A 16,847-nucleotide genomic window follows, 5' to 3' on the forward strand; every position below is an offset into this window, starting at 1 on the left:
GTTTCCCCTTTAATGCTCTGTTTTATGTTTGAGCAGGAGAAGAGAAAAATGCCGGCTCTGTCTAACGGCTCTGCCCAGCCCTCGGAGAGCATCAAGGAGGAGGAGCACCATTCTGGACCAGAGCTGCAGAGGACAGGGATGTAAGTACACACACATACACACCACACACACAGTAAACGGCTGTATTACTATACTTGTGAGGGCGCTCCATTGACTATATTCACTTAACCCTAATGACAATCTTACACCTCACCAAAACAGGCCTTGACCTAACCCTAATTACCTATAACTAGGCATTAACCGATTTCTCTTGATAATTCCTCAGATTCCTTTAATTCCCATAAAGTTGCATCCATAAATCAATAACCACATAACCATAAATCAACACATGCTTAAAGGAACACGCCAACTTTTTGGGTAATTAGCTATTTGCCATCTACCCTGGAGTTAGACAAGCAGATACATACCCTTTTCTTCTCTGTGTATGCATTAGGCTTAGGGAACAGCCACACTGTTAGCCTAGCTTAGCGTCATTCACTGGAAGTAGGTGTGCCAGTGTAGCCTTACTAGCCTAGTAAGAACTGGTCCTCACTAGTATAACAATACAAGTCAAATACACACACACACACACGTACAGATAATAGATTTACTCGATAAGTCTATTGTGATGAAAGACAAGTGAGCGGTGGGCTCTGCGCCTCATTATACAGGAATTGCATAGAAAGGGGAGAAAGGGCTGTTTGAAGGCGACTCACTTTGATGTGTGCAGGATAGGTCTGTTACCTCATCCTTTCATGTGCTGAGTTCACACAGTGCTTTCTTCTACTTCAGAAACACACATCCTGTCATCCAATGAGCATTTTTAATTTCCAGGGAGCGCAGAACGTAACTATTAACCAAGTAATAACAAGAAAACAGTCAAATACAATTTTAAAACGCTATTAAAACAGCATCCTTTAACTAGGGATATTTGAACAGATGTAAAAACTATTGAAAGGTATGAAAGTTAAAGTTCAGTAATAGATGTTACATGATCGCAATTAGTTAAGAAAGTTGTTTTTCTAATGTGATTGTAAAGGCAATGCTGTAGCTAATTGGGGATCCTAATGAACTAAACAAAATTATATATAAATAAATAAACAAACAAATTAATAGATAATAAATGCATTTTTACTATTACTACTACTACCAGCGTTAAATAAACCATATCTGTCATGTGTTGTCAGGATATTTGGGGGTCTGGTGAAGGATGTGAAGAGGAAGGCTCCTTTCCTGTGGAGTGATATCAGGGATGCAGTCAGCCTGCAGTGCCTCGCCTCTGTCCTCTTCCTCTACTGCGCCTGCATGTCTCCTGTCATCACGTTCGGAGGCCTGCTGGGGGAGGCCACCAAGGGCAACATAGTAAGAACAACAAGGAATACTATAGGTTAAAACCCACAGGAATACTATAGGTTAAAACCCACAGGAATACTATAGGTTAAAACCCACAGGAATACTATAGGTTAAAACCCACAGGAATACTATAGGTTAAAAACCACAGGGATACTATAGGTTAAACACCACAAGAATACTATAGGTTAAAAACCACAGGAATACTATAGGTTAAAACCCACAGGAATACTATAGGTTAAAAACCACAGGAATATTATAGGTTAGAAACCATATGAATATTATAGGTTAAAAACCACAGGAATACTATCAGTTAGAAACCACAGGAATATTATAGGTTAAAAACCACAGGAATACTATAGGTTAGAAACCACAGGAATATTATAGGTTAAAAACAACAGGAATACTATAGGTTAGAAACCACAGGGATACTATAGGTTAAAACCCACAGGAATACTATAGGTTAAAACCCACAGGAATACTATAGGTTAAAAACCCACAGGAATACTATAGGTTAAAACCCACAGGAATACTATAGGTTAAAACCCACAGGAATACTATAGGTTAAAACCCACAGGAATACTATAGGTTAAAACCCACAGGAATACTATAGGTTAAAAACCCACAGGAATACTATAGGTTAAAAACCCACAGGGATACTATAGGTTAAAAACCCACAGGAATACTATAGGTTAAAACCCACAGGAATACTATAGGTTAAAACCCACAGGAATACTATAGGTTAAAACCCACAGGAATACTATAGGTTAAAACCCACAGGAATACTATAGGTTAAAACCCACAGGAATACTAAAGGTTAAAAACCACAATAATACTATCAGTTAGAAACCATAGGAATAGTATAGGTTAAAAACCACAGGGATACTATAGGTTAGAAACCATATGAATTCTATGTTAAAAACCACAGGAATACTATAGGTTAAAAACCATATGAATTCTATATGTTAAATACCACAGGGATACTATAGGTTAAAAACCACAGGAATACTATAGGTTAGAAACCATATGAATTCTATATGTTAAATACCACAGGGATACTATAGGTTAAAAACCACAGGGATACTATAGGTTAGAAACCATAGGAATACTATAGGTTAAAAACCACAGGAATACTATAGGTTAAAAACCACAGGAATACTATATGTTAGAAACCATATGAATTCTATATGTTAAATACCACAGGAATACTATAGGTTAAAAACCATATGAATTCTATATGTTAAATACCACAGGGATACTATAGGTTAAAAACCACAGGAATACTATAGGTTAGAAACCATATGAATTCTATATGTTAAATACCACAGGGATACTATAGGTTAAAAACCACAGGGATACTATAGGTTAGAAACCATAGGAATACTATAGGTTAGAAACCACAGGAATACTATAGGTTAGAAACCACAGGAATACTATAGGTTAGAAACCATATGAATTCTATATGTTAAAAACCACAGGAATACTATAGGTTAGAAACCATAGGAATAATTATAGGTTAAATACCACAGGCACAGGGATAATATAGGTTAAATACCACAGGGTTACTATAGGTTAAATACTAGGGATGTCCGATATTATCGGCCTACCGATATTATCGGCCGATATCGGCATTAAAATGTGATATCGGAAAATACCGGTATCGGTTTTCAAATTAATTTTTATTTAATTTTTTATTACATTTTTTACATTTCTATAACCTTTATTTACCCAGGCAAGCAAGTAAGAACAAATTCTGATTTTATTTATTGTCAAAAGTATGCATAATGTTGTGTTAATTCCACAACAAGAGATATGTAATGTTAATTACCTGAAATTATTCCATTTTTGGGGGGGGGGACGGGGGGGGACCCTGCATATATCGGTATCGGAAATTAAGAGTTGGACAATATCGGTATATCGGTATCGGTAAAAAAGCCAATATCGAGCATCCCTATTAAATACCACAGGATACTACTATACCAGGGATGGCCAACCCGCGGCTCGCGAGCCGCATGCGGCTCTCTGCCCGTCAATGTGCGGCTCTTCCATCCATAAAAAAAAAAAAAATAAATTAAAAAAAATTTTTTTTTACCTTTTTTTTTTTTTACTTTTTTTTTTTTATGTCACTCATTCCATAAGGACGTAGAATAAACATTTACAATTTTTTTTTAAATGGTCCATTTGCATGTTCTTGGTATCTGAATCTAGGGACATATATGGATCAGTGTCAGAAATAGTGTGTCTGTTACTAGGCTTGAGTAAATTGTAATGAACCAAAGGAGAATATCAATTATATTTAAAAAAAAATTATCTTTGACTGTAAATAACACCATGCTAAAATTTACCAGACCTGAAAAATCTAAGCAAATGAATAAAAGGAAGATGATTAAACAGAAGGTTTTGTAGATACAGTACTGAATTCTGCCATCTTTTTTATAATGTAAATTTCTCCCCAATTTTTCATCATATTGCAACACGTTCACAGAAAGGTAGAGAAACTAACTGCGTTCTGTTTTATGGCAATAACGTTCAGGTTTGTGGGAGATAATCCCAAAAAATAAGAGAAATTAAAAAGTAAATCCAGAAGTCAGATGATTGACAGGGGCTGGTGTGAGCTGGGTAGGGTAGTTTTTCGAAATTTGAAAGCCCTGAGTCTCTTCCTTCAAAAGACTACACTCACTTTTGGCTGTGCCACTTCCTCCTGTCAATATGCGCCGGTTTCCGACTCAATGCCCTGAGATTTCTATAATCTTATATTTCACTAATAACAGTTAAAATAATTGGTAAACAAACATAATGCTGAAAATATACACTTTTACTGTATATCTCGGGCTTAAGAGGTTAACCCTGTGAGGCCCAAATTAAAAAGAAATTAGCAACTTCAGAGGCCAGAGGGTGGGACATATAAACACATTTACTATCAAATAGCATTGTGAGGCTGAACAACGGGACCATGTGCTTAAAGGGGAACTATCTTATAAATGGCTTTTTTCAGTGTTTACCATTGTTTCTTAGCTATGTGGACTTATATTAATAGGATATATGTCTCTAATTCTCATATTGGCGAATTCTTCCAATTCTCCTCTCACAATATTCACCCTCACTGAACTGAGTCATCTGAAAATGTGCATATCTGTGATGTCAGAGATTTCTCAGCTGCATAATAATGTGGCAGTTGATGTGGCAGTTGGCACCAGGCCACACAGTGGTTGGAGCCCAGCCTCAAAACGGCTTAAGATCTTGAGGTAGAAAAATGCGGTTTTTAGTACTTGATTAGAAATACAAAACAATGAATTTTTTTTGAAAAAAACCTAGGTGTTCCATAGACTCACTGGAATTGTGTAAAAGTGCCCAAATAGTGAAAGAAATAGTAAAATAGTTCCCCTTTAAACATTTTTAAATAAACATTATTTTTTTAAATAGCTAAAAGTGATTTTGTAATTTTGCAATCGTGGGTCTCACAGGGTACTTTTAACCCTGTGAGGCCCAAATAAAAAAGACATTAGCAACTTCAGAGGCCAGAGGGTGAGACCTATAAACACATGAAGGGTGCCGTGACTGAAAAAAAAGGTTGAGAAACGCTGGTATATGGTGTGGCTCTTTGTGGTACCACAGTAATTTTTTTGTGGCTCTTAGTCTCTGACTGGTTGGCCACCCCTGTACTATACTGTAGGTTAAAAACCACAGGGATACTATAGGTTAAAGACCACAGGGCTCAAGGAGGTAGAGACCAGTGGCTCAGGAGGTAGAGCAGTCGTCTGGTAATCCAGAGGTTCCCGGTTTGATTCCCACTCTTCCCGGGCAGCATGTCGAAGTGTCCTTGAGCAAGACACTTAACCCCTAATTGCTCCCGATGAGCAGGTTTGCTCCTTGCATGGTTGCCTCTGCCATTGGTGTGTGACTGAATGGGTAAAAATGTGAGGAACAAATTGTAATGCGCTTTGGAAAAAAGTGCTATATAAATGCAGCCATTTACAGGAATAGTATAGGTTCAAAACCATAGGAATACTATAGGTTAAAGACCACACGAATACTATAGGTTAAAAGCCACAGGAAAACTATGACTACTATACTTGATAAACTATTTAATACTATAAGTTGTACAGGTCTAGTTAAAGGAACATGCCAACATTATGGGAAATGTTTTTTGTATGTACTGTATATACTTTATTGAGGGAGACCCTAATTTTCAATGCAGAGTGTACAGAGCATTACATGTAACAGGACTTGACTTAATCCTCTTTACCCCGTTGGGGGGCATAGGGCATCCACCAGAGCTCTCCATCTCACTCTCTTCTGGGCCAGGGCCTTTGCTTCTTGCCAGCTCACTCTGATGTTCTTTAGGTCTTGGAGTGTGGAACGTCTCCAGGTGTTTCTCGGCCTACCGGCTTTCCTCTTCCCCTGCGGATTGTAGTCCAAGGCCTGTCTAGTGATGTTGTTTGAGTCCTTCCTAAGGGTATGCCCTATCCAGTTCCACTTTCTCCTTTTGATGGTAGTAGCTATGCTGTCCTGGTTGGATCTTGCTTGTGAGGCCCTCGGTAGCCTTCCACGTTTCAGAGCCGTAGAGCAGGACAGTATTCACATTGGTATTGAAGATCCGTAGCTTGGTGTTGTTGGAGAGTTGCTTGGACAACCAGATTGGCCTGGGTATCCTGAATGCTACCTGTGCTTTGCTGATGCGTGCCTCTATGTCCCTGTCTGCTCCTCCATCCCTGCTGATGTTACTCCCTAGGTAGGTGAAGTGCTCCACGTCCTCTATGGCCTCTCCCCTCAGTGTGATTGGATCATGTGTTTTTGGATTTAACCTCATGGTCTTGGTTTTTCCGTTGTTGATCTTGAGTCCAAGTTGGTCACTGTTAGTCTGTAACCTGTAATCTGTCTTCTGTTGCATGTGTGTGTGGTTTTCAGAGACTAGTGCAAGGTCGTCTGCGAAATCCAGGTCCTCGAGCTGGGTAAACAAGGTCCACTAGATTCCTGTCCGTTGATTTTCAGTTGTTCTTCTCATGATCCAGTCAATGGCAATGAGGAAAATCAAAGGAGAAAGAAGACAACCCTGCCTGTTGTGATGGCAAAGGTGTCTGACCGTTTGCCCTTGCCATTGAAGGCCATTGAAATCCTGGTACATGTTCTTTATTAGGTTGATGATGATCTTAGAGGGTAGGCCATGGTGACCTAGGAGTTTCCAAAGCACTTCCCTATCTAGGCTGTCAAAGGCTTTTTCTTTTTTTATCCACTTTTTCTCCTTATTTTTCTCCCATCCCAATTTCGCCTCGCCAATTCTCCCTTAAATTCTCCCCTCCCCTGTCTCGAACGTTGCTAGACTATGCCTCCCACTGGTCGGCTGCAGTGAGGAGTCAGGACCAAGCCTTGCATCACGTGTCCCCTCCGGTACACGAGGAGGCAGCTGTCGCATCTTTTCACCTGTACAGCGTGATCTCTCAGTGGCGAGGAGTAACGCGTGGGAGGCTCACGCTGCCCCCGATGCTTCCTGATTCTGCTGTACAGGCGCACCAACCGACCTGTAGGAGTCACTGTCCACAACGTCCAATCCCCACCCACCAGCTTTCCCACCCCTAACACTGCCAATTGTGTTAGTATGAACGACCAGCCAAGCTGGTAGCAACGCCGAGAGCTGGGCTCGAACCCAGCATATCCTGCGTTAGTGGCGAGAGCCTTGCCCACTGCGCCACTTAGCCGCCCTTGTCAAAGGCTTTTTCAAAGTCTACAGGGAGTTTTGCCACTCAACACACTGCTCGATGATAATTCTTAAAGTGCATGACTTATCCTTCCTAAAACCTGCTTGCTCTTTCCTCAACTGACCGTCTAAGGCTGCTTGTATCCTATCGAAGATAATCCTACAAAGAACCTTGCTAAATCAAATCAAATTGATTTGTAAGGCCCGACAACACACGTCAATGTCCCCATGGGCTGGACACGTCTTCTTTAACACATTCCTGGCCAACCACGTACGTGTTTGGGAGCCGACCGTTGAAGGCCAACCACGTATATATAGATGGTAAACTCGTTTTTGCTTTTATTCCATTTTAATATCCTACTCAATGTCACAGAGCTGTATTTTGGCTGGAAAAGGCATATTGGGACTCCGAAAGTGCAGTACTGGCCAGATCCTGGTATTGGCGCTGTCTCGAGAATGCAGTTTCCCCTGTTGCAGACTGGGTGTCACTTTTTTTCCCCTCCGGGTTAGCTTTTCTGTTGGCCTAAAGCTATGGCTTCACCAGATCGCCTGGAATACTTTTTGCGATGCCGAATTCAGTATGCAGTAAAGGAATATAGCATCAGCCAATGGACATATCGATCTACCAGATGGCGATCAAATAACTGGGAAATTCTTTTTGGAATCCAACCGGCCACAGGTAAGAGCGATTTGACGTCAATTTCAGCCTGATCGGCCTTGTTCTTATAGCCATCCACCCGGTCAGCGTATGATGTTGCAATAACGAATGCCGTTATTGGTAATCAATAATCAGAAACGACTTCCCCCCCCCCCCCCCCCCCTTCATGCATTCATGGTGGAACATGATACCGATCATATGCATTTAGATTTTTAACTCTAGCTTGTGTAGGGCCAAAACGCCATCGATTTAACGTTATTAGCTTAGCGCCTTATAACTAGCTTTGCAGGAATTACCCCAGACCATTCCGATATTAAGTTCATATTCACGACGCTATAAAACGGGAACGTATTGATGAAAAAATATTTCTTTATGACCTATTGAAGGGAAGGTTTATACTGTCAATTGACAATGACAATGGACACATAGCAATAATATAGATTTAGCTCTACAAACAACCTCACGCACAGTGAAAACTTGTAATGAAAAGCTGGCCTCATAGAGTGGGGCCCGTCTAATCCCAATGGCCCAGAATGTGTTAAACAAGTCAAGAAGAAACATCACAATAAGTCAAGAACAAAACAAAAACACCATAAAGTCCAAAGAATAAATGCAACACTCCCAGACATACCCCACGCGAAGGAAAAACTCACTAAAACCTAGCAATAGGAAAAAATGCACTACAGGCAATGTGGAGGAGAGAAACCTTAGAAGGGCCATTCAAGGGGGGATCTCCCTTTTTTATTTAAATTTTTTTGTCCTCTTTTTCTCCGCCTGATTTTCTATTTTTCTCCCCATCCCAATTTAGTCGTTATGCCAATTCCCCCCCCTCCCCTACCTGGTTGTTGTGCGCATGTTCCTCCTACTGGTCGGTACAAGGGAACCCTGAAGTCCACCACATGCTTCCTCCGACACATGTGGAGACAGCCAGTGGCTCTCTTATCACCTGGCAGCGAGGACTCTCATTGGTGAAGCATAACGCGTGGGAGGTCACGCTGCCTTCACCATTTCCTGCCTTTCGCTGAGCAGGCGCCCAGACCTGACCTGTAGGCGTCGCTGTCCACAACGCCAGATTACCACCCACAACTTCCCTCCCCCTAACTCAGCCAAACGAGTTAGTATGACGACCGGCCCAAGCCGCAGGGCAATGCTGACTCCGGGAGTCGAGACCGCAGCCTCTTGCATTGGTGACAAGCGCAATCTCCGCTACGCCACCCGACCGCGGGGGGGATCTCCCTTCTTAGATATCGGTGATAGTAGTGTTGCAGTAAAACAGGCGAACAGGTGGTAAGCATGCACTCATATGTGTAGTGAAACACAGATAAGTGCATGCGATAGCAACTGAACATTTTGAAAGATTAAAGATGGAGCTGATAGCAGATCTATTTGAGGCAAAGGGGCGGCACAGAGAGGGTCGCATCCTCCCGGTCATCATCACGGGACGTCCAACACTCCGGTCATCACTCCGAGACAGCCTCTGACAGGCAGACGGGACAGGCGTTAGACAGTTTGCGTGATTGTGATGGGCGGACATAGCAATAGATATATGTAGTAAGCATATTATGTGAATAGAATAGAAGTACTTAACCCAGCAATGAACTCCACGTCTAAACCACGTTGACGGACCACGGACAGAAGACTGTAAGAAGCTGATCCATGGCCTCGGTGGTGCACGTAGAGCAGTCACTGCAATGTTGGCCAAGACCTGAGACATCCACCACCTTGGTCAGCACTACGAGACAACCACTCGCTAGAGACAGACAGGAGCATTATGCCTCTCCAGTTGTTGCATTCACTGAGGTTTCCTCTTTTTGGAATGGTGACCATTAAGCCCGTTTTCCCTATTGGGATTACCTCTGTATCCCAGATCTTGTTGAGGAGGTGGTATAGAACCTCTGTGGTTGATTTGGGATCAGCTTTCAGAATATCAGGCGGGATGTTGTCAACTCCTGGTGCTTTTCCAGCCTTCATCTTTTTGATGGCTCTGGTTATTTCATCCTTAGATATCCTCCCACAGTTGACCGTCAATGTTTCTGATGGGATACTGCTGATCTCTGGTGTTATTTCTGGGGGAGGTCTATTTAGGAGTTCCTGGAAGTGTTCCTGCCAGCGGTCCAGCTGTTGGGCTTCCTGTGTGATGAGTTGTCCCTGTTTATTCTTCACTGGTCGGCTAATGGTCCTGTTCTTCCCCACTAGTTGTCTTGTGATTCTGTAAAGATCTTTCATGTTCCTCTGTCCGGCTGCTACTTCTGCCTCACATGCTAGGTTGTCAACATATCTTCTCTTGTCCCTTCTCGTCTTCTTCTTCACTACCCTGCTCTTTTGTTGGTATTCTTGCCTCCATTTTTCTTTCTTTGTCATATCTGGTTCCCTATTGCACTTGTTTTTAATTTTCTTCCTTTCCTCTGTCTTGCCAGGTGTCATCTGCAATCCAGTCTTTTCTTTCACCTTTCCTATAGCCAAAAACCTGTTCACAAGTGTCAATGAGGGCCTTCTTGCAGAGCTTCCCCACTGTTCCTCAACATATCCTGTTTCTGCTAGTACTTGAAATCTGTTTTTAAGTGTAAGCCCCGCTTCCTGCCTAACCTGGTGATCCCTTAGTTTTCTGATGTTGAATTTTCTCTGTGCTCTATTTTCTTCCCTTTTCCTTACGTCCAAAAGAAACAAGAGTGCTTAGTTCTAGGTCATGTTGTAATAGATTCCATGATTCTGCTGCACTAATACAGAAAGCAGAGTAGCATAGATGAGAGATATGGTGGCAATTGACCAAGTAGGGCTTTATAAATAAACAAATATCAATGATTATTTTGTCTGTCAGATAAAGAGGACCAACCAACCTTATCACAAAGAACACAGTGGTGAGTGGTGTAGCTGTCGCTAGTCTAAAGGCCTGAGTGTGGAGGCTGCAGCATGTCTGTATGTTACATCCCCATAGTCCAAAACTGCCATGCAGGTTGATTCAACAATGCTTTTCCTACATGGAAACAGGCTTTGTTTCTGTAAAAAGAAAAAAACCTTTGACACAATTTGTCTGAAAGATTACTGATGTGGTGTTTAAATGTGAATTTGTCATCAATCCAGATTCCAAGATATTTATTTTCTGTGACCATTTCGATATTTGAACCATTTATAGTAGAGGTATGCAAATTGCTATAGTCTATCTTTGGGGATATCGAGAAAACCTTTTGACAGAAAAGTCTTGAGTTGATTGTTTACCAAGGATTCCAGGATTTTGGCTAAACATTGTAGTTTGGAAATTGGGCGGTAGTTTAAATCACCTATCACCTCCCTTATGAAGAGGAATCACATCACCGATTTCCAAACACAAGGAAAGAAAAGCATCTAAAGTTTCTAAACCATCCTCGCCAGTAGAGCACCTGAGATCAATGGACCGCAATGCCTCAAGAACATCACCAGGAGAGAAAGGATGAAAATCAAACTGGGAAACATAATTAATAGGATGCACACATTTAACTAATAATTAATTTACCCTGTGTACTCTAATAGATGGCTGGCAACAGCAAAGCGTTTGTTAAATGCAAGGCTAATTTTATTTTGATCTGAAAAGCTATCCGTCTGCAAGCTAACCTAGCTTAGCACAATTGAATGGAAGTGGATATGAACCACTCCAGTAGAGGTGTTTTTGGCCAATAGCTAGGGTAGCTGGTCCATTTCCGCTTCCATTCATTTGTAATAAAGCTAGGCTAGGCTAGCTTATTCGGGCAGATGGATTCTGATGTGTGAAAGGTCTATATCTACTTGCCTAACATCTGCACCTCTCTCTCTCTTGTCTTTTTCAGAGTGCAATAGAGTCTCTGTTCGGGGCTTCAATGACTGGTGTGGCCTACTCCCTGTTTTCCGGCCAGCCGCTCACTATCTTGGGCAGCACCGGTCCCGTTCTGGTCTTTGAGAAGATCCTCTTCAAGTTCTGCAGGTGAGTCAAGTCCACTAGGAGTCAGGCTGGCCTTCTAATAGTGCCGCTTTCAACTAAAGACATTCTTAGTCGACTATTTGGTGTAGAATGTTGTTAACTAATCAGACTAATCAAATGGGTCATCCAAATGTAAACTAATTCTTAGAAAAAGAAATATAGGAATAGAGGGACCAATCCAAGTGCTCCTGTCCGTCTTCGTCAGGGACGTGACAGTGTTAGCAATCTGTTGTGCATGTTTTTCCATTGGGTTTCTCTTATCGGGGGGGGGGGGGGGGGGGAACCCTTGCAATCACGGGGAGAACATGCAAACTCCACACAGAAAGGCCTGGGAGATACCCCACCTGGCAACGTGGAAACCTGGTCCCCAAGCGGGAGTCGAACCCTGGAACTTCTAGCTGAGGCAACAGTGTTAACCACTACACCACTGTGCCGCTATATCTTGTACTATATCTTGTGATTGTCATGGAAAAGTGTTGGTGAACATGAGAGGGACAGCTAGATAGACTAGAACTCTGGTGTGAAGGAAGAGCGAGGGCACTGTGTGTCTGTGTTAGTGTCTGTGTTAGGCCTGGTCCACACTGCAAGATGTCTGTGTTAGGCATGGTCCACACTGCCAGCATGATGTCTGTTAGGCCTGGTCCACACTGCCAGCATGATGTCTGTGTTAGGCCTGGTCCACACTGCCAGCATGATGTCTGTGTTAGGCCTGGTCCACACTGCAAGATGTCTCTGTTAGGCCTGGTCCACACTGCCAGCAAGATGTCTGTTAGGCCTGGTCCACACTGCAAGATGTCTGTGTTAGGCCTGGTCCACACTGCAATATGTCTGTGTTAGGCCTGGTCCACACTGCAAGATGTCTGTGTTAGGCCTGGTCCACACTGCCAGCAAGATGTCTGTTAGGCCTGGTCCACACTGCAAGATGTCTGTGTTAGGCCTGGTCCACACTGCAAGATGTCTGTGTTAGGCCTGGTCCACACTGCAAGATGTCTGTTAGGCCTGGTCCACACTGCAAGATGTCTGTTAGGCCTGGTCCACACTGCCAGCAAGATGTCTGTTAGGCCTGGTCCACACTGCCAGCAAGATGTCTGTTAGGCCTGGTCCACACTGCAAGATGTCTGTGTTAGGCCTGGTCCACACTGCAAGATGTCTGTGTTAGGCCTGGTCCACACTGCAAGATGTCTGTTAGGCCTGGTCCACACTGCCAGCCTGATGGATGTGTCTGTGTTAGGCCTGGTCTACGCTGCCAGCATGATGTCTGTGTTAGGCCTGGTCCACACTGCCAGCATGATGTCTGTGTTAGGCCTGGTCCAGATTGCCAGCATGATGTCTGTGTTAGGCCTGGTCCACACTGCCAGCATGATGTCTGTGTTAGGCCTGGTCCACACTGCCAGCATGATGTCTGTGTTAGGCCTGGTCCAGACTGCCAGCATGATGTCTGTGTTAGGCCTGGTCCACACTGCCAGCATGATGGCTGTGTCTGTGTTAGGCCTGGTCCACACTGCCAGCATGATGGCTGTGTCTGTGTTAGGCCTGGTCCACACTGCCAGCATGATGTCTGTGTTAGGCCTGGTCCACACTGCCAGCATGATGTCTGTGTTAGGCCTGGTCCAGACTGCCAGCATGATGTCTGTGTTAGGCCTGGTCCACACTGCCAGCATGATGGCTGTGTTTGTGTTAGGCCTGGTCCACACTGCCAGCATGATGGCTGTGTTTGTGTTAGGCCTGGTCCACACTGCCGACGCAGAATCTCTAGGATGACGTGCTGCTGCCACCACTCTGAAATGAAAAGCAGGCACACACACACGGCTGAGGTAAGCGGTGTGGACCGAGCCTTAGTGAATGAGATGGGTAGCAGTGTGGACATGGTCTTATTTAAGGGGACAGGTAAGATTCAAGCGGTTTATTGAATCTTGAATCTTACCTGTCCCATTAAATAAGACCATGTCCAGGTAACAGTGTGGACATGGTCTTATTTAATGGGACAGGTATGGAAGCAAATGAGTGCCAGAAGTATTTGAATTTAATCAGACACCGCATTTATAGCATTGAAAATAATAACTTTGAAAACATGTATCTGAATTTGAAAACATGTATCTGAATTTTTTCAGACAGCGCATTTTTGTATCTGAATTATTTCAGACACCGCATTTATAGTTTCAGACACCGAATTTATAGCATTGTAAATAAATACTTTGAAAATCATGTATCTGAATTTCTTTGCTCCGAATTTACCTATGCGAAATAAAAATGCAGTGTTAATAAAACAATTCGAATGCATAATAAAATTCAATTCGACGCCAAAAAAAAAATTCAATGCATAATTGCGGTGTATATAATTCTATGTCAAAAATTCAATGCATAATTGCGGTGTATGGAATTCGATGTAAAAAACCAACATCCGGGTATCCAGCTGTAGAACCACAGAACCACCGCAGCAGGCTGAGGCCCCTCGCTTCCATTGGCTGATTTGGGTCACGTGATTTGGGTCACGTGACCGTCCCACCCAATGGCTGAATTGGAGTATTGCACTGCGGGCATTGGCTGATGCACATATCTCGATGTGATTTATCAAGAAATATCTACAGCAAGAATTTTGGGTCTCAATGAATCCAAAATGACAATGTGGTTAGAAGTGGTGGAGAGAATAAAAGCTAGCATATAATGGTAGTGTCTGGTTAGGAGCGAGTGATAATGGATGGATTATCCAATGGGGGGTCTGGGAGGGGGGGGTACGAGCTAGAGCATATGTGTGTAGGGTATTAGATAGCAGGTATTAGGGGTATATCCTGTATAAGACATTTAACTAAATGGTGATTTCATTGGATGTGCACTGTTAATTAATGCTTGTATATCTTATCTTGTGTTGTCATGTTTGTTTATGTGTTTGTTTAAAAAATTATAAAAAAATAAAATACAAACAAAAAAAATCTAACCCTAACTAAGCTTATTATCATGCATTGTCCTAATATACTAACCTACACTGTAGCACTCAACACTTTGATGAACATTGTTACTCAGCTGATAGATTTGTGCCCTTCCTGATGACTTGTCGTACAGAACTTGTAAGTCACTTTGGATAAAAGCATCAGCTAAATGACTAAATGTAAATGTAATAATACGATAATAATAATTATATATTTGATTTGTAGGGCGCTTTATAGTTGTGGAGCAAATCCCAAAGCGATACATTGTAAACTAACATAAAAGCTAGCAAGAGAGTACATTTTATTTTAAAAGAAATTTATTTTAATAATCGATTATGTTCTGTCACTGCATCGATGCTGAATCGCCCATGTCCGCATCGCGATGCATCTTAGAATGGAGAAATGTCCACACCCCTAGTAGGGCTGGGCAATTAATCAAGTTTATATTTTGGCTATCCATGAATAATGATGATGTAAGATAGAATAATTCTAAAAAAGTGACATCTATAATGAATAGTAAACTAAAATGAGTGCATCTTTTATCCAGTGCAGTATTATGCATAGTAGTGGTGCTGTGGCGCCATCTGTTGCCAAGCCAGGGTTCACACTCGTCCTGGACAACTTGGAAAACAGTTATATAGTACAGTTATATATATATATAATTATATACAGGTATAGTAACTTTTTCGCACCTACTCCCCAAACTCTGCATGCCAGATTGATAAACCTAGATCTCTGGACAATCCAGAGACTCCGTGGGCAATCTGCGCATACAGAGTTTGGGAAGTAGGTGTGGAAAAGTGACTATAGTTTGGCAGAGAAAGTGCCAATCAACTTGGGATTGGTCTCTACGTGTTCAGGAGACTCAGGCAGGCGTATACAATTATATTGGATCATGTCACCAGCACCCCCACAGCCATAGCTACAACCATTTAATGTCAAGGCTCTCATCCACATTCATTCATTTTCTCCCCCCGTTCTCTCTCCCATGAGCTCAATGCAGAAGTGCAGTGGTCTATGGCATTTGACAAACTCATGCTGATTCTCCTCTTGTTTTAAAGTGCTTTAAAATCCGAACCGTAATGACTACAAAGTGTACATTCTGTGATGGGATGTAACGGTCACCTGTAATGAACGTGAGACAAAAAGGAGGGATACAACTGGGGTTAAATGTGTCAATACTAGGCCTACCGGTAAATTATATGACCATTTGTGAGCAAGTACTGTACTGGATTCTCTAGAAAAAGCTACTGGAAATGTCCTTGAAAAGTCCTGGAAAATTATTTCTCAAAAAGAGTGGGAACCCTGCAAGTTCATCTTAAGCCTTGTCGCTTCATTCTACAACACATGATTTATTTATTCACTCCACTGTTAATACTGTATATATTAGTATTAACTTGTAGAAATAATTTACCATTATACTTACAGCAGTACTCTCTTCCCAATTGAATTCAACACTTAATGTGCATGAGCTGCACGGGGGCTTGCAGGTTTATGTAGTCTATGTGTAAGATCTATATGTGTTTGTGTGCTTTAAATCACATTTACCCGATTTTAAATCCTTTAAATCACATTTACACTGAAGTCTTTGTACGTGGATATAGATTATATGAACAAAATGAATAAAACATTATTAACACTTTGATTGCCTAAGGCTAAATTCATGATATACCATAGGTTGCCAGCTCTATTTGTCTATGTAGAAGTTCCCCTTCTTTGCAGGGCTATAACCTTTTAAATTCTTTTAAAATACACATTGAAAAATAACGCTGAATCTTACCGTATCTTCCTCGCGCCGTTGGGCGATGAGCGTGGAACAGACATTTCCAGGTTGTATAATAATATATACGTCCAAATCATGTTGTTTTTTCGAGTTATTTGCAGCGATCGATGTTCACTGTGTGAAGACTGAGTCTCTCTAACACTAGCGAGTGCCCGGACCCCATATGGAGTGAGTCCTACCGGGTTAAAGGTAACATCAGTTTTTTTCGATATGCCGATCGGCCACCAGATGGCGGTCTTGAACCGCTAGAGGATTGAGAGGAGATCACACTTGTGTCTCAGGGCCCCGGAAAGGAAATATGATTCCGATCACAGATTTTTGAAATATTGATATCAAAGACGAGTTACGGCGTCTTCGGCAACTTGAGCATGGCGGGGAAGGACGCCTGAAAGCGTCTTCCGGCAGTTAAAGTGTTAACGTAATAGAGGCCTTTCATGGAATGTTTAGAATGCTCATTTGTCCTC

General features: G+C 42.2%; 1 protein-coding gene across 2 annotated transcripts in view; it reads left to right on the forward strand.

Moving 5' to 3' along the window:
* slc4a7 (solute carrier family 4 member 7) overlaps positions 1 to 16,847 on the forward strand; it is a 225,499-nt gene that overhangs the window by 148,866 nt on the left and 59,786 nt on the right. For both annotated transcript variants that reach the window (XM_084336015.1, XM_084336016.1), the window contains exons 11-13: positions 37 to 140; positions 1,227 to 1,401; positions 11,543 to 11,676. In XM_084336015.1, coding sequence (XP_084192141.1) covers positions 37 to 140; positions 1,227 to 1,401; positions 11,543 to 11,676 — 413 coding nt within the window. The remainder of the gene's footprint in view (positions 1 to 36; positions 141 to 1,226; positions 1,402 to 11,542; positions 11,677 to 16,847) is intronic.

This window comes from Notolepis coatsorum (genome assembly GCF_963971535.1).
Source record: "Notolepis coatsorum genome assembly, chromosome: 19".
Lineage (NCBI taxonomy): Eukaryota > Metazoa > Chordata > Actinopteri > Aulopiformes > Paralepididae > Notolepis > Notolepis coatsorum.